This window comes from Trachemys scripta, chromosome 2 (genome assembly GCF_013100865.1).
Source record: "Trachemys scripta elegans isolate TJP31775 chromosome 2, CAS_Tse_1.0, whole genome shotgun sequence".
NCBI lineage: Eukaryota > Metazoa > Chordata > Testudines > Emydidae > Trachemys > Trachemys scripta.
The window spans coordinates 223,615,714-223,638,448 of record NC_048299.1 but is presented as its reverse complement, the minus strand read 5'-3'; the positions used below and the strand labels follow the sequence as shown (position 1 = coordinate 223,638,448).

General features: G+C 40.2%; 1 protein-coding gene across 2 annotated transcripts; it reads left to right on the top strand.

Moving 5' to 3' along the window:
• The first annotated feature begins 1,963 nt into the window (after positions 1 to 1,963).
• COPS5 (COP9 signalosome subunit 5) lies at positions 1,964 to 20,994 on the top strand. Of its 2 annotated transcripts, none has more exons than XM_034763045.1 (8): positions 1,964 to 2,157; positions 2,565 to 2,799; positions 7,941 to 8,069; positions 9,374 to 9,439; positions 11,487 to 11,572; positions 15,284 to 15,395; positions 16,875 to 17,023; positions 19,798 to 20,994. In XM_034763045.1, the coding sequence occupies exons 1-8, from the start codon at positions 2,003 to 2,005 to the stop codon at positions 19,880 to 19,882; spliced, it is 1,017 nt and encodes a 338-aa protein (XP_034618936.1). In that variant the 5' UTR covers positions 1,964 to 2,002; the 3' UTR covers positions 19,883 to 20,994. The 2 variants fall into 2 exon arrangements, with proteins under 2 accessions (XP_034618936.1, XP_034618937.1); XM_034763046.1 differs by having other exon boundaries at positions 1,971 to 2,103.
• Positions 20,995 to 22,735: the final 1,741 nt, after the last annotated feature.

The window sequence follows — 22,735 nt, the reverse complement described above, 5'->3', positions numbered from 1 at the left end:
GGGAACTAATTCCAGTCCCTTGTCAAATCCTTTGAGAGATAGCCACTGACTCCTTAGATACCTTTGAGGAACGGTGAGCACTGTCGGGGATTCTCTGTTTAATGTGCCCTTCTGAATCTCTGATTTTTAACCTTTGACCTTTACCACTGTTCCTGTTTTTTTCATTTGTTGTCCCAAGTAATCATTTGTGCCCTGGGCTCAGTGGTTCCTCCCCCACAGTTGAGAGGGCAGGCCTTTAGTTTTGGGTGGGCCTGGGCCAATTGTTTCCTGACTACCACAATAGGTACCCAGAGGATTTTAATTTGAAATGATACAATATAATCCTGAAGGTTTTGCATGACAGCAGAGTAATAGGAGATCAACAATGGAAGTCTCCTATTAAAAATATAGTTTAAGAAGAGATTTAAATGAGTAAGTAAAAACCATTGTTAGGAAATAGTTAACATTGAAAATGTGTCAGTGGAGTCTACCTACCACACAAAGCCCATGATCCTACAATTGGATTCACACTGGTATCCCCCTGTGCTTGTGGGGAGTTCTGTTAAAGTCAGCAAAGCTCTTCAGGAATATAGGAGCCTGGCCACAAGGCTCAGAATGCAGGACTGGGGCCACAAAATGATTTATAATTTCCATAAAATAACTCTTTTACCTAAAAAGAAAAAAATGCCTCAGAAATAAGAAAGTCTGTAAATAAACAGTTTAGGGATGGAGCCACTTCACTCATGGGATATATTCCTCCTTCAGTTACTTTCACCTCATGCAAGTTACACCTCTCCAAGCAACTTAAATTCATGGGATAAGTAAAGTAGCTGCATCCCTCAATACTGCCAACTGCACAAGCATTTAAAACTCATGACTTGCCCCCTTCAAATGATGAGACTGACTTAAAAATCATATTTCAAAAAAATTGCAGGGGATTCTCTTACCTTCTGGATTTTGATCCTTTAGGATCTACGCAGGTCATCTTTTCAACCTTTTCTTCACAACTAGGAGGGCTAGAACATAATTTTTAAAAATGAAAGCTGAGCTTCTCATGTACTCCCATGTCAGGACCTGGGGTTTTACCTAAAGGCATATCTACACTACTGGCTGGATGGACAGGCAGCGATCAATCCAGCTGGGATCAATTTATCATGTCTAGTATAGATGCGATAAATCGACCACCGATCGCTCTAGCGTCGACTCTGGTACTCCAGCTCAAGGAAGGCATGTCTACACTACCAGCTGGATCCACGGGCAGTGATTGATCCAACGGAGGTCGATTTATCATGTCTAGTATAGACACGATAAATCAAACGCCGATCGCTCTAGTGTCCACCCTGGTACTCCATCTCAAGGAGAAGCTCTAGGGGAATTGACAGGAGAGTATAGATCGATCCCCCTCCCTACAAGTGTAGACCAGCCCCGAGAAGCGCAAGGGGAATTGACGGGAGAACGTCTCCCATCAGCACACCACACTGAAGACACCACGGTAAGTAGATCTAAGTATGTTGACTTCAGCTACGTTATTCATGTAGCTGAAGTTGCCTAACTTAGATCGATCGAGCCCCTCCCCCATAGCTTACACCAGCCCTACCACACCAAATACCAGGAGACTCACGATAAAAATCGTGAGATTTAGCAACTCTTGACCCCAGGTCCTAACTCTTAATTTCCAGATTTCAACATCCTTGTGTTGCACATGCGTGCGCGAACACCAGTCCTGTATGTGTGAATACGTGAGCGCACCTGCGTAGCCACCTGAGCGTCTGTGTTGCGTTAGTTACGCATCACCCTGCTGGCAGCCGTGCGTGTTTCTTTGCGCAGAGCTCGGACGGCACTTCCAAGGCTGGTCGCTAGAGGGCGCGCTAACCAGGCTGTCTCAGGCCCCGCGGAATGTACCATTCCCGACCCTCCCCCCAGCTGCTCTAGGACATTCCAGGGCTGCCCCCCCCTTCTCCCGCGCGGCACTTGGTTTGCGCGGCGGCCCGGTCGGGCTGGTGCTGCGCGGGGCGGTGGGGGGATGGCGGCGGCGGCGGGCGCCTCCGGGAGCGGGATGGCGCAGAAGAGCTGGGAACTGGCCAACAACATGCAGGAGGCGCAGAGCATCGACGAGATTTACAAGTACGACCGCAAGCAGCAGCAGGAGATCCTGGCGGCCAAGCCCTGGACCAAGGAGTGAGAGCCGGGGCCGGGGCCGGGCGGGCGGCTGGGCCTGGCTGGGCGGGGGCCGGGGGTGAGGGGCCGGGATACCCGGGCAAGGAGCGAGGCGGGCCTGGGACGCGAGGCCCCGGGAGGGAGTTCAGGGTAATGGGAGCGAAGTAGCGGTGGCCCGGAGAGGCAACGTGGCCCATGGGAGGTGGGGATGCAGCGGGGCTGCGGGGGGACGGCGGCGGGCAGGCCAACCGGGATGCTTTGGGTCATGAACTAAGCGACTCCGGGGTGGGAGGGGGTTGAGATGGGGCCCTGTTATAATAAACCCCAGCTACTTCCCCCTTCCTCACCTGTATTTTGCATGTGTTTCCTGTGTCTGTTTAGATCAGATACTTGGCCTCTTGTTAGCATCTCTCCGTTTTTTCTTGCAGCAACCACTACTTCAGATATTGCAAGATCTCCGCCCTGGCCCTGCTGAAGATGGTCATGCATGCCCGGTCTGGGGGCAATCTGGAAGTGATGGGGCTGATGCTTGGGAAAGTGGATGGGGAAACCATGATTATCATGGACAGCTTTGCTTTACCGGTAGAAGGCACTGAAACTCGAGTCAATGCTCAGGCTGCTGCATATGAATACATGGCTGCATATATAGAAAATGCAAAACAGGTAAATAAAAAGAACTATGTGGTTTTATTGGCGCTACAATAACAACAAATCCTGTTGTAACTTACACTGGGTTTTGAGATAGTCTGTCTAGGTTTTTTATAAAGTTCCCATCACCAGGATATCCATGCACAAGATCTGGACCAATAAAAAGTTGATAGTTCTCTTTTTTTTCTCATGTATGTTTAATATCTTTGTTTATCATATTTAAATATTGCAGTGTTCTTTCACCTTTGTAGATCTGAGTTCAAATTCAGAGTTAGGTCACCAATGAATTGAGTGTAATTTCCTTTACATTTGTGCTCATCACCTGGAAAATGTTTTTATGGGTGTAGTCGGTTGCTCAAGAATGGAATAGCAAAGGAGCTTATTTCTTCACAAATTTAACACAATTATTTGTGGCATAAAAATTAATGTTAGTGTCAAGCATTAAATCTTTGTATTTCACAACTATCTTATCCAGTTGCTATATAACATATACATAATAGGTATAGTGTTTATCTGCTTATTCTTTTTGGATAATCTTTTTGTTTTCCATCAAAAGAACCTCTAAAATTCATTTGGGAAGAAAAAATAAAAATAAAGGAGTATATAGTTGTCAATGCTGTTTACTAGTAATTGCACTTTATAAGCTATGAATGTTTGAGTCAAGAAAGAAGGATTAACAACTTAATACAGTTGTTCTTTCCTCCCCCATACAAAGTTCCCATGTTACATTCACATTTAGGCCCTTATCTTCCAGTAGGTTCACTGCAGACAGAATTGGAGCTTCAGGCCTGGTCCACACTAACCCCCCACTTCGAACTAAGGTACGCAAATTCAGCTACGTTAATAACGTAGCTGAATTCGAAGTACCTTAGTCCGAACTTACCGCGGGTCCAGACGCTGCAGGCAGGCTCCCCCGTCGATGCCGTGTACTCCTCTCGCTGAGCTGGAGTACCGGCGTCGATAGCGAGCACATCTGGGATCGATTTATCGCGTCTAGACAAGACGCAGTAAATTGATCCCAGAAGATCAATCGTTTACATCCGGACCAGGAAGTAAGTATAGACGTACCCTAAATCTCTGGTAGATCTGGAGAGCTTGTCCCAGGTTGGAGCTGCTCTTATATTCTTCTACCACATCATATACTTATTTTATATTAATCTCCCACTGAAAGCTTGATAGTCCTGTGGTGCAGAATGAGTATTAGATCCCATCCAGTTCTCCTGGTTTAATTAGTTTTAGTAAGGCCCTGTCTATACTTAAAAAGTTTTACTGCGTTAACTATATTTGATGTGATTGGGCAGACAGTTTCATTTGTGCAGAATTCTGCTAAAGTTAGTGATGCAGCTCATATTGCAGGATTAGGGAATTCTTATGGAATTCCTGCTATATTTACACTTTGTTTACTTATAGATTTCAATATAAATTGCAAATTGGGTTAGATCAGGGATCAGCAACCTGTCAGAAGTGGTGTGCTGAGTCTTCACTTATTCGCTCTTAATTTAAGGTTTCGTGTGCCAGTAATACATTTTAGTGTTTTTAGAAGGTCTCTTTCTATAAGTCTATAATATATAACTAAACTATTGTTGTATGTAAAGTAAATAAGGTTTTTAAAATATTTAAGAAGCTTCATTTAAAATTAAATTAAAATGCAGAGCCCCCCTGGACCGGAGGCCAGGACCCGGGCAGTGTGAGTGCCACTGAAAATCAGCTTGCATGCTGCAGGTTGCCTACCCCTGGGTTAGATTATAATAAATGAGAAAAGAGCATGCACACTAGAGGTCATTTTTGTTTACTAAAAATATAACCATGGCTGTAAAAAAAGTTGTAATTTTTTTAATTTGCTGTTTTGGTATGGCCAGTTCAAATACCATTAAAACAAAAACCCCAAAAATAGAAATGGTTATTGAGTTGGCAGTAGGGTCCGTTGTCCTCCAACAGGGGCTGGATACCCCCCTCCTCCATTTCTCCTATCTCTGGGTAGTGGGCTATCCCTTGGACATTAGAACCAGTCCCAGCTCAGAGACCCCTGGAGGCCATGTGGGGGCTGGCACCACCCAGGCTCCCCTCTCCCAGGGCACAGGCCCTGTGGGAAGTACAAGCCCCACTCACTGGGCAGCCATGGGAGGTGAATTCTTCCAGGTCACATGGGAGCTGCTGCTGGTGTTCATTAGGCCTAGCCCATGCCACCTGGTGGAGGTGGAATTGCACCTGGGCGGTGAGTGGGGTGAGCTCCTCAGGGATCTCTGCCCCAATCCATGTGCGTGCCTGGCCCTGCCTTTTTCATCTACCTCCTGTCGGGAAGGCCAGATTAACCTTTTGTGGGCCTGGTGCCAAACATATTTGTGGGCCCCCATGGAGGCAATGGAGCATCGGGGGGGGGGTTCGGTCCCTGAAGCGAGCAGCTGGCCAGGGGCATGGCCTGGCGTGGGTGGCCCTGTTCCGCCCAGCCCAGTGCAATGGCACTATTTATGCCAGATGCACAGTGGCCCGCCCAGCCCTGTGATGCCAACATGCACCTTCACCCCGGGAGAGGGCCAATGCAACGCCACAGAGCCCACCCCACCCAACACTGGAACAGCCCTCCAATTCCCTATGGCCAGAGCCCCCCCAGACCCACTATGCCCAGTGCCCCCCCAACCCTGCCACAAATGCACAGCGCCCTGCACAACACCATCCCTGCCCAGCAACCCCTGACCACAGCCCCACAACTGCCTAGCACCCCACACAGAACCCCCACTCCCTAGTGCCCCCGCACACACAGATCTTCCCTGCCCCTGCATAGCCCAGCCTCCCCCCCCCGCACCTCCAGGCTCTCCAGACACCCTCCCCTCCCCCCACACGCCCTGCCTCCTGGCTGCATTTACCAGCCCTGCTGTCTGCCGGGCTGTGCTGCCAGTGCAGGTCCTGGGGCGGGGAATCGCTCTGGCCCCTCAGGAGTGGTGCGATAAGCCAGGCCAGGGCCTACCCCAGCCAGCCTCCCTCAGGACCCACTTGCCTGGAGGGGCCTAGTCAAGCCCCCCACACTGTTCCCTCCCAACTGGCCAATATTGGCCAGGGTTCTGCACCAGTACCAGGCGGCTCAGCTCCAGGAAGACAGGTGGGGTCCAACAGGTGGTGGGAAGCAGAGACTGCCCGGAGCCGGAAGTGCCCTGGGGTCTGGCTAGGGGCAGAGAGAAGCCAGCGAGTGGGGCTAGGAGGTGAAGAGGAGTCCTCGGCGGGCAGGCTGAGACAAGCAAGTGGTGGGCGGGGTGGGGGAAGCCAGTGGGTTGGCGGGTCTCAGGGCACACTGCAAGCAGAGCAGGCCGGGGCCCCTTCTGAGCATGGGCCAGGCTCCATGGCGCCATTGTAAACCCAGCACTGTTATCGCGTCATGACAGAGGGGCATCTGGGTTAAATTTGAGTGTGTGGGTTGCAGCGTCACTTAAATTTGCAGCAACTATAACAGGTTGCGGTGTGTTTTAAAAGTTGTGGTTTCTCAACAAAATTGCGGAATGCTATTTTCTTAGCGTCTTAAATATAACTTTATGCTTATTCAGACTGTTTTAGGTACTTCACTATCCCATTTTAAGCAGGTGATTTTGAGATTTCTTTTAATCTAGCTTGTTTTGTCAATAATATATGCATGTGTATCTGAAAAATATTAGTATTCTGTTTATTTGTTTGTTACAGTGATCTAGCTAATGTGAACATTACATTTTCATCTGAAAAATTAGTGCCAATTCGTTTATACTAATCTTACAGGTTACTTCTAACAGAGTGGGAAAGACATTTTTTCTCCAGTCTGTTTACTTTGTGCTGTTGAACACTTTGATAGATAATCAGCTTCTTAATTTTGTTGGTCACTTTTGCTATTAGTCTCATGCACTACTATGATGACTTCATTTTCATTCGCTGCTCAATGAGGAGCTCATGTGCATGCTCTTTCATAGGCCCTGGTTGAAGGATGTTTGCAGTACAGGTTGAACGTCTCTAATCCGGAACTCCTTCGTCCAGCAACATCTGTGGTCCGGCATAGGTGACGACTCCGTGGGTGCTCCAGGGCTGGAGCACCCACAGGGGAAAATTGGTGCGGAGCATCCACTGGCGCCAAGCTCCCCCCTTCCCCCGTGTCTCTCGCACGCCAGTGGCCCCGCGCTTACCAACTCCTCCTCCTCCCTCCCAGAGCTTCTAGAGCGCTGTGAAAAGCTGATCCGAAGCGTTCAATCTCCAGGAGGGAAGGGGAAGACCTGGGGCAGGGACCCCAGGTGAGGGGTCAGGACCCTAGGCGAGGGGCCACGGTGGCTGCAAAGCCTGGGGGTGCTGCAGCACCCCCACACCCTTTCTTCCCGTGCTTATGGAGACCCGCTGGCACTCTGCATTTACCTCCCATGGTTCGGCAAATTCTCTGGTTTGGAACCGGTAAGGTCCCGAGGGTGCTGAACTAGAGAGGTTCAACCTGTAATATCTGAAATTAGTTTAAATTTTTTTAAATTAACTGATAGCAAGTTGACAGTGTCCCCTTATATCAGATGGAGACATTGACTTCTGTGTTCATTTAATCAGATCTCACCTGTAGGGTTAATAAGACCAAAAAGTATTACTCTTCCTTGGAAGAATGTAGTGATGTGTAAATGATCTGTTCTTCTATCTTTATCTATTAAGCATGTAAACTGTAAAGCAAGTAAAAAGATGCTTTTATTTTAAGCGAGATCCTGCTTCTGTTTAAAGTTGGTGGCTAAACATCCATTGATTACAATGGATGCAAATCAGACACTGTGTGTTCTGTCTTGTATTATTATTTTAGTGATTTGAGTTTCTTATTACAAGGTCTATATTTGGCAGAACTGGTTGTCCTGTATAAATCCAAAAGCATGCACCTCTGATATTGCATGTTGGAAAAACCAGTTGTTGGATGCCAGGAATTGAGTCATTAGTATCAGTGTAGTTATAACTTTGTGCCATATGACTTCTAAAAACATTTTAACCAGAGAAGGCTTAAGTTATTTAATAAACATATGGGTTTGAAACTTGACATAGTAGTGCATGTAGATACTTGCATTTTTTCTTCCCCATAATGTATCTGCAGTATGCTAAAAGCCCAAAAGAGGGCATCTGTCACTTTCATTATATGCGGAGACTTTTAACTATATGTATTTCTTTCCCCTTTACTTCATTAGGTTGGTCGTCTAGAAAATGCAATTGGCTGGTACCACAGCCACCCTGGCTATGGTTGCTGGCTTTCAGGGATTGATGTCAGTACTCAGATGCTTAATCAGCAATTTCAAGAACCATTTGTGGCAGTGGTAGTAAGTATTAGAAGTTTATTAGTTAAGCATTCCATACACTGACAGAATTGTCCAATAACTTAATTTCTTTGTGTTGAGGTGAAAATATTTACTTGCAGTTTTTATCTATATATCTCTATATATTCTGTTAAATAACCCTCTGATAGTATTTTTTTTTATGGGGGGGGAGGGGTAAAATCCAGGCTTCAGATCAGTATATCTCCCTTGACAAGCTTTCTGAGCTAAACAGAAAGTCAAGACAATGGTATACAAACAAATTTGTTCACTGGGACTGGAGAGCTTTCATTCACTGCATCATTCCAGGTGTAGTCTGTTAAAATCTTTTCTCTAATCTTAGATTAGAAATCATGCTTGTTACTTCAGCAAAGAATTGAATAGCCCACACTGAGCCTTCTGCCTTAGACCTAAAAACTCTAGTTCTGTGATTCTCTAACCTTCTGTAGTAAGGGACACCAGGCAAAACTGTGGTATTCCTTATATAACATGCATTATCAGTGAAATCACTGACATGGCATCAGAGAGTTGTACACAATTCTTTTTTTATATATTCTGAGGAAATTCACTGGGCCCTCCAACGCCTCAGGACTGCAGGTCACAACAATTGAAATAAAAATTTATCCTTTGGTTTAAACAACAACTTATATAATCACTTGCTCTACTAAAGAGTGTAAACACCAACAAAAGAATGGAATTATTTAAGGAATAGTTGGCAGTCTAACTAGGATTGTGGGATTAAATTAGAAAAGTATAGACCAAATATTAGAAAAAACTTCTGGACACTAAGATCTATTATGTTGTGGCATAGTCTCCCAAGGAAATGTTGGAAGCCCCTTCAGTTTTACTAGTAAAATGAAACTGGCCAATGCACTAGTAAATGGATTGTAGAGAATAATCCTGCATTATCCTCCTGACCTATCCCCAAAATAGATTAGATTATCCGATAGGTCTTTTCCATCCTTAATTTATTGGGGGGGCTTAAAATTAAAAGCAATACGTATCACCGATGTATTGACTGACAGATGGTAACATTTTTATCACACACTATATTACAGGGTTTGCTGAGACTGATATTTACCATTCTGTTAATGTAGAGAAGTGGGATTAATAGGCAGCTGTTGATGTTCCACTTCCTTTTCATGAGTGCTCCGTATAAACTGATGTCGATTACAAAAGTACTATGCTTTATTACAGAACATAATGCAACTTTTTTCAAGTTACAGTGATTCAGTGTAATAACTATAAAGTTAAAATAGATCAATAAGTATGCCATCTGCATATATCAAAAATCACCTATATTTTTACAGATTGATCCAACAAGAACAATATCTGCAGGAAAAGTAAATCTTGGAGCTTTTAGAACATATCCCAAGGTAAAAGTTAAGGTTAAAAAAGGTATATGGTTATTATCAAGGTTATTAAACTGTATATAACTAAATGCATGGATCCCATTTTTAAGGGTCATTGTTAAGACTGAAAAGCACATAATCTGACCTGTTTTTCCTTTTTTATATTCTGTATCTTCCTTTTTCAGCAAAAGATGTAATTTTTTTCTAACCTACAATAAGTATTAAAATATCATCATATTATGCATGCCTCTTAGAAGAAAAATAACATTGGTAAATAATCTGATTTCAGTTTCAGGATTCCTTACTTAAATAGTCTTCTTTATGTGTTGTTTGTGTTTAGAGAGGTTGAATTATAGTCGTCTTCCCACAGAGTTTTATTCCCTGTTGTGTTAAATGTATTTTTAGATATTGGAGCTGCAACATAATTGCAGCAGTTAAATATAGTTGTGCTACTTCTAAAGTTTCTGTGGCATAGATCTATAAGAATTTGGACTGTTATAGGGAAGAAGGAACACTAAGTCATAGACTTAGTGCAAAAATCATCTTTTGGCTGTACATTTTTTTAAACCTGGGAATCTGTATTGCGATTGCTTTGAGAAAAGCAAGAGTCAAAATCTCATACATGCATCCAGTGAAGTGGATTTTAGCCCACAAAAGCTTATGCCCAAATAAATGTATTAGTCTCTAAGGTGCCAGAAGTACTCCTCGTTCTTTTTACTTTTATTTTTGACAGTCTTTTCAAAGAAATGTTGTCAGAGTCACAGGATAAAACAAAAAATAAAACACCACATTTTGAAATGGAAATTTTAATCTGAAAATAATAACATATCAAGCTTAAGATATTTATTTTAACTTGAAATTATTTAAAGCTGAAATAAAATTTTCCCAAGTCTTGTTTTATTTTTATATCGATGATAGAGAAATAAAAGTATAACGTAGTTGATATATAATCAAGTATAATTACACCTTCTTGAATTCCAGTTAAGCCCCTAATACTGCAAAGACTTACACACATTCTTATGTACTATGAGTAGTTCGGTTGACTTCAGTAGGATCGCTCACGGTGCATGAAATTAAGCATGTCTTTGCAGGATTGGGGCCTCCTTCTGCAATGTGATTTGTTAGCATGGACCTTTATGCTCATGCAGAGTACAGGTGAAGTCAAAAGGACTCTGTTTGGACATGAGAATCTGGGCTAGTGGATCCTATTGTAAGAAAGTAGAAACATTATTGTCTTATAGAAGACTCCAATCCGGCATCACATTGTAATTGTAAAAATATGCGTGAAAAATTCCCCATTGCATTCATGCAGTACCTTTTTGTTACGAATGAACAGCAGATCTGCATAGACTATTTTTCTAAACAAAAGGAAATAAGTTCTGACAACAACAAATACTCATGTATGAACCAAAAAAATCTCATATAAATACTTTCAGTGCACTAAACAGGAGGAAGAAATGTAACTTGAACTTAAAAGCCAAATCACAGTTAGACATTCATTTTAGCAGAATGTTTTAAGAGGAGTAATGGAAATGATTCAGGTGGGTGGTATTTGCCAATTCAGTGGTTGTGAAGGCTGCTGTTGACTTAATTGGAGACTGAAGTTTTGGGATAGGGACAAGGTGGGCAATAGTAATGCAGGGTTCATCTCACTACTGTGCTAATGTTTGTCAATCCTGTTCTGGCGCAATCACTTCTAGGGATGAAGAGAGTAGTCTGGCCTCCATGCCCCTTCCATCATTGCCCTAAGAGAAAACTATATGGCCATTTATGGTGCGGATATCTGCCCAATGAGAACTGGTCTGAGACCAGCAACTCACTTCCTACACATTTCTCCATCAAATAGTAATGACCATTAACCCAGGCCAGATGAACCAGGGATCAAGAGAGAAGATTCCAAAATCCATAAGTCTGCTGGGCCATCTGTTTTCCCTATGGAAGTTGTTGTCTTAATTGGGAACTTGAACAGTATTTGTAAGCAGTCTTAAAATGACTTCTTTCTTTTGCATGAAGAAATGTATGTATCACTTTTTCACTTACTGTGGTGGTTGCTGTTTGTTTAACTTTTCAGGGCTTTAAGCCTCCAGATGAAGGTCCTTCAGAATACCAGACTATTCCACTTAATAAAATAGAAGACTTTGGTGTACACTGTAAACAGTAAGTAACACATGAATTATTATCTGAATCATAAGTAGAAGGTCTCAATCTTTCTCCACCTTCTACCATGACCCGAAGTGCCATGGTTTCTTGCAGTGACCCACATACTACAAACCTTTGTTTTCTTCGGCTGCTAGCTTTATGGGGAAGTGTTGCCAGCTGTCATTCAGCAGGGAGATGGTTTGGGGAACACTGCTTCAGTGAGCCAGATGAATGCTCTGAGCAATTGGGTCAATACAGCTAGCATCTTGCCATCCTCAAGCATTGCTTCTCTGGAGCAGAGTGTAGAAGGGGTGGAAAGAGGAGCTGCTGCAAGGAGAATGGGCTGATAGCATCAAAAGAGGCAGGAAAAAGAGCTGCTTCTCCTCTCCTGTTAATTTGCTTTCTTTTAGTCCTAGAGGTCATTTGGTTTTAGCAATTTTTGCTCCATACCTGTCCTCATGACCCAATTGAAGTTTGCAACCCCAGTTTGAGAACTCTTGAACTCAGAATCAGTGTTCAAAATTATTATAAATTCATATTATTGTCAGTTTATGATGTCTGATGTAAAATATTACTTTACACCCATTCACTTGGGAGAGCAAATTATCCCTTAGGTACATTTGGTACTTATGCATACAACTCTCACTAGAATTAATGAGTTACATGCTAGTCATTATAAAGCAAACCTTCTAGATGAAGTGTGATTGTTTGTGCATTTCCATTGCATTAGATTTTTTCTTTAAATTTACCATTACCTTTTTTAATCTGTTCTCAGATAAATGGAATTTTTCAATTTTCTGAAAAATGTCATAATTACCATAATAGTCTCCCTCTCAGATAGCTAGTTAGTATCTGTTCTAAGTCATTATCTTTCTTGAAGCTACATGGAAAGATTTACGGAAGAGAACTTCCAGTCTTCCCCAGTGGAGGATAGCCATGAAAAAAGAGGAGGGGTTGAAATTGCAGACACTATGCTTTAGTCTGTTGGGTGAGGAGTTGCTAACACTGTGGTGTCTCTGATGTTCCTTCTCCTGCAATGTGAATGAATTATTTGTACCACAGAAGATTAGAATAGTCGTTTCCACCCACTACTATTTGTACCAGGGCTTGTAATACTGGTTTTAGTGACAGTTTCTTTAGGCTTCTCTTTTCTACCTTAATGATGAGCTTCTGTGTTTGGGTCCTGGTATGCTGGCAATGCCAGTGGGCACTGGGTAGAAAAGCAGAGCTACTGCTTTATAATCTTATACACATGTCCAATCCTCCCCCCGCCCCCCGGGGAGTGACTGCATTCCAACACTTCTCAGCCATGAATCTATACATCAGTCCCAGTGGGTGTACTTTTACCTCATCTTTGACTGCTATTCTATTACAGTACTTAGATGAGAGGTTGTCTTTGAGGAAAAGCATGCTAAATAGGTTTTGTGTATTATACCAAATGCCGTCTCTCTTAAAGTGTTAATTCCTAATGATAAGCACCTCAATTAATGTTGAAAAAGCATTTAGCTTGTAAATTTACAAATGGGAAACTTTTGCAAATGTCTCTCCTTTTGCCATTTAATTTTTTAAAAGGAATTATATTTGGCATGTTACTTTACATTTTAAAATTTTCTTCAATTGTATATTTGTAGATATATAACCTAACACACACACACACTTCCGTGATTTTTTAAATTGGGCACCATTTTTCTTTATTTTTACTAGTTTATTCATCAATTTATTTGTCAAATGATTATAGCACAGGCCTGCGAATTGGGAGATCAGGGATCTAATTTTGATTCTGCCACAGATTTCCTTGGGCAATTCACCTTTGTGCCTCATTTTTCTCTAAAGTAAGGATCTTTCTCTGCATCACAACAGTATGAAGTTTAATTAATCCATTTTTGTAAAAGACTCTGATCATCTCAGATGGAAGATGCTGTGGAAATGCAAAGTAAAACATGGAAAAGTACAAAGCCAATACCAGGGCGTTAATTGTAAAAGCAAATTTTAACGTCAAAAATGTCCCCCCAAAATGGACCATTTAATATATCTCATATCTCTTGTTGCTGACTTTCCCCCGTCTCACTTCTTATTATTTTGGCTTCCTAGCTCATTATATTGTTGAATTGGTCAGCATTAGAAGATTTCACTTTATAAATGCATTTTTCCTAATATGGTTGAGTTTTACCAAACAGGTCTCCCAAGAGCAGGGTTAATATATCATTGCTAATGGATTAATGGATCTGTGCCATTTAAATAATTTAATTTAAATTATTCAAAAATAACTTATGTGTAGTGACAGAGGAAAGACAGGCAATATTTTTTTTTAAAAGAATGATGTTTTAGTAATTTGAATTGGATAACGTATAAGTGGTAGTTATAGCTGCATCAAAATAAAATTGTGTAAATGCTGTAGTAGTCACACAAGAACAGGAAGCCCAGCAATCATTTAACTTAACTTCACCTCTCTGATACCCAAAAAATTGTACCTCATGTTTCAACTCCCAGTATGATGCCTTTAGTACATCGATAGAAATGTTCTTGCATAGCTTAAAGTGAAGATTACCTTACGGGTTTGTCAGGTTCTCCTTTTATTAAATCCTACATGAAATTTCTTTTTTCAGGAGCATCACATCCTCCAACAGCCTTCTGAGAATTGCTTGTAACAGATGTTTGAAAAATTGTAATAAAACTTAAAAACAAATGAACAGATCTCTTTTCTCCCCGGTCCTATTGCAGCCTTTTTGTTCCTTGACAAATCTGATTTTTCGTCCTCTTCCTGAAGGCCTCGATCCATTTTGCAAGCACTTCAGAATGGGTACATCAAAAGAGATAATCTATAGAAGGCATGAGCTAGGGAGGGCAGGAGGATTCCTTTGATTTACACATTTAGGTTGAATTCCCACTAATAGGAAAGGAGATATGTTCTTCAGTTGGCAAGGCTTTCTATATACATCTGTATTTATAAAACAGCTTAATGGAAGAAATAAGTATTTTTTTAAAATACCGAACCTTATATTTTTTACTTTCAGTATAATGAATATCTGAGCAGCAGAGAGAGTTGCAACGTGTACTGCTATCTTGTAAGATGCAATAGGAATCATGTATTTAAAACAAAACAGGATAGCTTATCTTCCTTATTCCTTAGTTGTGAATTCTGTAATATCAGGAAAATCTGTCTTCTTAACATGTAAGATGCATAACAAGGGATAAATAGGCTCTTTGTTAAGCTTACCACTATCCAACATTGCCACTTATCACATTCCTCTAGATCAGCAGTATTTCAATTTACTTTTATATATAAATTATACTAATATTATGATAGCACCCAAAGGTCCCAAGCAGGATCAGGGCCTCTTTGTAATATGCACTATACAAACACTATTAAAAGGACAGGAGCTGACCCCAAAGATCTTGTGTTACAACTGACCCTAAGTGAATGAAGAAAACAGCATTTGGTTAGTTATAACTATTAAAACTGCATACATTAGACACAAGAGGGAAATCCCTCCTCAGAGAAACATTCTTGGAAAATGGTGTAGATCTTAATGTGTGTTACTGTTGGACCCTAAAACGTTGTCATTTGTCACATCGGTGTTCTATTAGTCTTTGCATTTTTGAGAAATGCATTTACTTTCTATTTATTCCTTTTCAGATGCCTATGACCATGAGGATTTGATTGTAAAATACCCTACATCTTTGACTGGTAGCTAACTTTGAAAAATGTGCTTTGTTTTTTTTAAATAGGTATTATGCTTTAGAGGTCTCCTACTTCAAATCATCTTTGGATCGTAAATTGCTTGAACTATTGTGGAACAAATATTGGGTGAACACACTCAGTTCTTCTAGTTTGCTTACTGTAAGTAGAATAGCATATCCTTTAAGAATGCAGGTACCTCTGACTCCTTGGTGCTAGAGGCAGGGATCTCTGCTGCAAATTGCTTAATGCTGAGTAATTTTGACTCCAGATTTAGATTCTGTGCATCAGGTTTTACAAAACCAAATAATAAAGAGGAAAGTTTTCATGAATATAAATAAAACTTTTCTGTTTTTACTATTTGATAACCAGGAAGTGAAGCTAACTAGTTTGTTCTCATTGTTTCAGTTAAATCTATTTTTTAAACCCTCATAACATTTAGTATCCCCTTACTAAAAGTACCCTCATAACATTTAGTATCCCCTTACAGTAGTAATTAGTATCCATTAAAGGTTACCAGATATATAGGCTAGATATTATTGGTGGTGTTACTAATTTTATTATAACTCCTTTTAAGCCATATTTAATATCTTTAAAAAGGGACTTTTTTTGTTGTTGTAACCATGTGCCTCAAGTAGGAATTGTGACTTGACCACTAGATAACTAGCATCCATTGCATTCATTGTATTTCTGTTATAAACATACTTTTTTACTTTGGATTAAAATCTCATTTACTTTCTCCAATAAAAATCCAACACACAGTGATTATTTTAGTCACAGGGGTAGAATGCACACAGTCTTTAATACGTGTTTTTACTCTGTAAAGCAACTCTGTAAAATGATGTTGTGAGGCTCCCTATTCTCTCGATTATTCCAAATCAAATTTGCTGCATTTGCAAATAAAAATATTTTTCTTTCCTAACTTCCAATCCTGCAAACTTGAATAGGGATTTGAAAGTCAAACTTCGCTTTTTCCAGCTTGCACTTCATGCCTAGTAAAAGATTCTGCCCACAGTAATACCTGTGCAAGTCTGTTGTATTGCATAGTTTGTAAATTAGAGCAGAATAATCTCCATTATTCTCAGTGAGGTTGCATAAATTGAACAGAGGGCAATGCTAATACGGCTTTGGTTGAATACTTTAACCTGTGAAAACTGAATACTTCCTGCAGTCCGTAGGAACCTAGTCTGTAGACATGTAGTTATATATTCCTGTGAGCTGTAGGAAGAAATACCAGGCAAGGAGCAGATTTAGGAGGGACAAGTAGGAGAATTTCCATCATTTTGGAGGATGCTACATGTTGAGCAGGAGACTTCAATGCTTCCTCACACGTTAGTGATGAAGTCAAGACTTTGCTGTGTCTGTGTTGGGCTCCATCTTCTGCTGCCACCATTGACTCTAAATTCAATTGTTCAGCTTGCTGTGAATTCGGAGATACTCCATATCCCACCATCTGTGGTACTCCAAGATTTAGATCAGTGTATAATCTGTTGAGCTCCAACTGGTCTGCCAAGCTAAGCCCAGCACTACTTAGACTTAAAGGTATTTTGTGAGGTTGCTTACTTGTGTATTTTGTGCATAAATACCAACATGACTTACAGTTCTATCTATAATACATTTAATAGTATTTTATTCCAACAGAATGCTGACTACACAACTGGCCAAGTCTTTGATTTGTCTGAAAAGTTAGAACAGTCAGAAGCCCAGCTGGGCCGAGGGAGTTTCATGTTGGGTTTAGAGACACATGACAGAAAATCAGAAGACAAACTTGCTAAAGCAACAAGGGACAGGTGAGATAATACATGTCTGGATTCTCTTTTGTAAGAAATACTATTCTGTTTTAAACCCTAAGTTCACATACTTTAAACTATGATCTGTAGGGAATTATTCTCCAGTTCCTAAGCATTTTGGAGGAGTCAGAGTAAAAAAATACACTGCTGTAATTTAGAAATTAAAACCTAGAAATACCTCTTATTTCCATCACAAGGGCAATTACAATTTTTCTATTTACTACAGTGAATAAACTATTTATTAACTGAAGCCTTGAAGAAATCCTTTTGGGTTTATTATGTATTGTAAATCTTGTGTGTTTTTCTGAAGTATCCAGTCAAGATGCTAGGGACTTTTGACCTGCTTCAGCATGGCATTTCTTTGGTGGGCATCATAAAAATGACATTTCAAACTTTTGTGTTGGCTCCACTAAAGTTGTTAACCAATTCTGTATTTCTAGTTGATCTGTTTTTAATCAAAAATATCTGTTAAAGTCCATTCAAAATATAGGAAATTTGTCAAATGCAAAAGGCTAGCATAGGTTGAGCATTGCATTTCTTATTTTGCAAGTGGATTCCAATAACGGGAAAGAGGAGAGAAATATAAGTAATAAATATATACATTAAATTAAGGACTTTTGCCATCTCTCTATACAGCATTTTACAGTTCTGTCTAAACCATGTGGTTAGTCTTTTAAAAAACTGAGGACTTGCCTTTTCCCATCTTTTGCATAAAATACTTCCTTCCACAAATGACTACACTGCACCTGAAATGGGGGTGGCCTGGTGAGGGTTGACATTGTCATGGCTTGCTGAAAGAGGGGTAGCAGTGCTTTATGGATAGGAGGAGGAAGGAGGTCAGAAGCTGTTGCAAAAAGGGCGGGTGGGGGTCAGTGTGGGCGACACTGATTCATCTGGGAACATAAGTGAAGAAGGTTTTAAAAAAAGCAGGTTAGGGCGTTAGAAGACCTTCCTCCACGCAGCAAGCAAGGCAGCACCCACTCTCCCTCCCCTCAAGGTGACAAATATCATATTGGTTAGGACCTGCTGTGGGTTTTGTGCTAGTCACTCTTTTTTAGGCAGGCTGGGAAGGAATTTTTCCTTCACAACCATATTGGCTTATTATGGTGAAGAGGAAAGGGGGTTAGGCTCTATATCACGACTCATTTTGTAAGTGTGGGGCAGATGTCCAGTGCAGGTGTTCCATGGGGAAGACATCCAGGAGCCAGATAGATGGCCTGGTAAAGGACTTAAAAAGGAGGTGCTTACTAAAGGAACGGAATGGGGAAGGGCTCCTATGATTGGTTAAATAATTACCCAAACTCCTTTTCGGGCTGTGAAGCTCTTGGGTGATCACCTGTTTCTTTTTAATTAGCTTTCATCAGTCACCAAATCAATTTTTTTTACCACTTGATTTAATCTCCAATATGGTTACATATAAAGTATATCTGGGGCACTATATAACTGTTGCACAGTGATGCTTTACAAACTATGAAAAGTCATCCTGTGTTGTGTAGTAAGAAAGAAGCATTTCAAATAATTTACTCCAAATAAGTGTTCCTAGAACTCATCATTGAACACACACACACACACACACACACACACCTCTTGAATGAGGGTTGGGGCTATAAAGGCAGGGGGGTTGGTTCCCAGCTGTGCCAGTCATAGGAGCCCCCCATTTCTGCACTTTTAACTAATACCTCTTTTAAATCTTTCACAAATCCATTTTATCTGACCACTGTATCCATTCCCTATGGAATACCTGCACTGGATATCCAGCCCATATTTACATAATGAGTTCTGACATCGTAGCCTAACTTCTGTTCCATGTTTTACCCAAATAAGGCGCCCCCCCCCCTTCTTCCTCCCCCTCCGTGCCAACCTGCTGTGGGGAAGGCAGGGAAAAAAAACACTGCATTGGCTAATCTGGTCCATGGACCTATATAGTATTCCCTCTCTTCTGGTCACCTAGGGGGAAAGGATAGGTTAGCGTCCCCATGCTAACCTGCTCTAAAGTTGCTGTAAAAATCATACCATGCCTCTCAAATTTCTTCCTCCAGCAAGCATGATGACTGCCCCACCACTTATTGTACGGTGTGGTCATTATAGGTTCTGGCATAGTTATTGTCCTTTCATATTTTCATAGCATTTTGATTAACAAGCTTAAAAAGCTATTAGACTCTAGAGTGAATAAGTTCTTGTGGGTCACAAAAAAGAACACTTAACTTTTTCAATCCACTGTGTCACTTCAGTGACATGGCTTCAGTGAAGTACTGTAGTTTTTCCTTTCTAATTTTACAGGGATTTGAACTGATCAAATATAGACTATAACTCTTTTAGAGGTAAATGAGGGTGGTGTTTTTGTTTTGTTATGCTAAAACCATTAGCCGAACATACTGAATTTCACATATACACTAGCTTAAAAAAAAGTATTGGAATTGATTTTCTATTACATGAGTTCAAGGTTTTAAATTTCCTTTACTATAGTTAAATTAAAACCTAAAATAATGGATTGAATTCGGTTTCCTGTATTTTAGGTTAATGTCCTAAACCGTTGGACAAAAAGTACTGTCTAAAATCGGTTCTTGACATGTAAAGAGCTTGTCAGTTTACCTTTTTAGATAACAAATAGCTTTTGGCAACAGCAACTAAATTGCTGTGTGACTTTTCACATCTGGACAGTTGTGAAGATTCATGGGGTTATGGGCACCCCGAACTCCTGAGACAGCTGAATAACTTCTTATACAGTGACAGTTCGGTGTTTAGCCAATGTTGAATTTATGCTTGTTTTTCAGTTGCAAGACCACCATAGAAGCTATACATGGATTGATGTCTCAGGTTATTAAGGATAAACTGTTTAATCAAATTAATATTGCTTGAGGCGCATCGCCAGCTGGTACGCATCTCCAAGGCTGAAAAAGTCATGGTTATTTCTTTCTTTTGGACATGTTCAGTTTTGGAATTAAAGTAAGAATGGATACTTATTCAGCTAATTTGTAGTACTTTAAATCATCTTTCCCACCTTTTTGCCCAGTTTTAAAGAACAGATGGTTCTGAAAATTATTGTAAACTTTGTTTTCTATCATAAAACACAACCATTTTGGATAATAGTTTCACAAGAAAAGTAAATGTGACTGTTATTAGATGCTGCTCTTTAGTATTTATATCTGTTATCAATCTGCAATAAAAAAAAATAAAAATGAGGAAGTGATTTTTTTGTAAACACTTATTTCTAGCTTTTAATTATTTTCTGCTGTTTCCCCAGAATAATTCTTCTAATTCATCTAGTTTAGAGAGACAATAAAGCTAATTTAAGAAATTCCATTTTTGTTAAGAACATAATTTTAATATGCTTTCCCAACTCTTCTTTTAATTTTAAAACCTTGAATCCCTTTAGGTTAGTTTTTTAAACAAAGTTCTAATTGAAACATTAATAGCTTATCTTTGCAGATTGACTCAATGGGGGGCTATTCTCATTCATGTATTGTAAGAATATCTTGCAGCCATGCAGTGGAATTTATTTGCTAATATCCTAATTTATTTGTTTCATAGAAAAAAGAGTGGCAAATGAATGGAAGTCAGGGCAGTGATAGAATTATTAGTACACAATGCCTTAATGTCATCCAGATATGATTAGAAAATAAAATTTAGTTATTCTTTACATACAGCTCAGCAGTTACGAAAGACCAATAATTCAGTGTTTGAAAGCCTTTATGTACCTCTATTATATGTGTATAATACAGTGTCATTAACCTCCTTATGAATAAGAAGATTGTGGCAAACAAAATGTGTATGCTAAAACTAAAATAAACATCCAGAGAAAGATGTGCAGTTGAAATATTACTCTTCTGTGAAGTTTTTCTTTTTTTATTCAAAAGTTTTAGGTCTTAATAAATTATCATGCTTGAGATGATCTCCATGCAATTTCTCTCTGGAAGACTCTTATGCTGTATGTACTTAGTGCACTGTGTATTAAAGTACTTAACTAAAAATAAGAGTATTTGATTAAAAAAACAAGGAAAAGCAGAGGCTTCTTGCAAATGCACAAAACCTCCATTTTTGCTGAGTGCATAATTTGCATTTAAAGTGAGGGAGCACCATTAGGAAACAAAGCTTTTGCAAGAGGGCTGAATGTGTGTCCCTCTTTACGTTTTAATGTGTTGCCTTTTTAAATTTTGTTTCTTGACTTTTTAAGAATTCCAAACAGTAATTGAAAATGTAAGACATAGCTGAGTAGTCAAATAACAAATTTGCAGTTAAGCCGTCTAGTTATACATAGGTTATGTAACCATATAATATTACCATTATCCTTTTCCAGCCCTCCCTCTGTTGCTTGTCACATACACTTGTTGCATGCCGGAGAAAAAGATGAAAAATTAATGTCTTGAAAAATCAATTTAATCTAATCTAGGACTATAAACACTAAAATGCATTAATCATAATTGTATGCTTATAATGTGGTGTTACTGCAGGGCTAAGTTAGGTTTGTTTGGGTGCCTTTATGCTGTATTTCCATACTTTAAGATGTTTAGGTTTCTTTTAAGTTTATCCTTAATCCTGAATTTTCTGTGTTTACAGTATTTATTTTGGGGATAATTTACAATATGCTTCATGTAACATGCTGTAAAGCTTTATACCTTACATAATTGATACGCACTCTCAACCTTAACTATGTCCTGATGTCAGTCTTTTGTCTGGAAATTTTTAATAGTTATCATTTGTGTAATGCTTTCCATCCAGATGGATTCCTGTGTACTTTAAGCAGATATGAAAGTTATAAAATGGAATTATGTCACTCATGAGGAAAATTCAGGCATCTCTAAAGTTAAAATGTAGCAAATATTTAAGAGCAACATTTTAGGAAAGGAAATTAATTAGAACTTTAGGGGTAGCTTAGGCAGAGTGTAATTACTTGACTTAAATTTAATCAGGGCACCAGCATAAATTCTCCGTCGGGAAAAAATGCCAGGGGATCTTTAACGATCACAAGATGGTCAGTCATAAGTGTCTTCGTGGCCTTACCCTGTGACCTAACACTGGCAACGGTAGGTTGCGCAGGAGCAGACACAGTGCTCAGAGCTGCACAGTATGTAGTCCCTTTTAGAAAACTTAAAGAAAAATACAGCAACTGTATTGGGATACTGGGTAAAGTAATTCTTTCCCCAGTGTTTCCCATACGAGAGCTCACAAAACTCTACATTGTAGCATGCAACCCTTATCACGCAGAATGAATACAATATATGACAAAAAGCAAGAATACTAAGCACGGAACATTAGAAAATGGATTTTTTTTTAGCTGTATCCTAAATCTCTCTTTGGAAACACAACTCAAGTCATCAGTGAGAATTTGCTGTGTAAGTGCTGATCTCAAGTTTTGTGACAAATTCTAGACAAATTAGAGGATTGGGCCAAAAGAAACCTGATGAGGTTCAACAAGGACAAGTGCAGAATCCTGCACTTAGGACAGAAGAATCCCATTCATTGTTACAGACTAGGGATCGAATGCCTAGGAAGCAGTTCTGCAGAAAAGGACTTAGGGTTTACAGTGGACGAGAAGCTGGATATGAGTCAACAGTGTGCCCTTGTTGCCAAGAAGGCTAACGGCATTTTGGGCTGTATAAGTAGGAGCATTGCCAGCAGATCGAGGGATGTGATCAATCCCCTCTATTCGATATCGGCGAGGCCTCATCTGGAGTACTGTGTCCAGTTTTGGGCCCCACACTACACGAAGCA

What these genes read in the sequence shown, in the direction of transcription:
- COPS5 (XM_034763045.1), top strand. Translation starts at nt 2,003, where the DNA reads ATGGCGGCGGCGGCGGGCGCCTCCGGGAGCGGGATGGCGCAGAAGAGC. An exon ending in GCCAAGCCCTGGACCAAGGA is followed by an intron (nt 2,158 to 2,564) that starts GTGAGAGCCGGG and finishes TTTTTCTTGCAG; the next exon opens with CAACCACTACTTCAGATATT. An exon ending in CTTTTAGAACATATCCCAAG is followed by an intron (nt 9,440 to 11,486) that starts GTAAAAGTTAAG and finishes TTAACTTTTCAG; the next exon opens with GGCTTTAAGCCTCCAGATGA.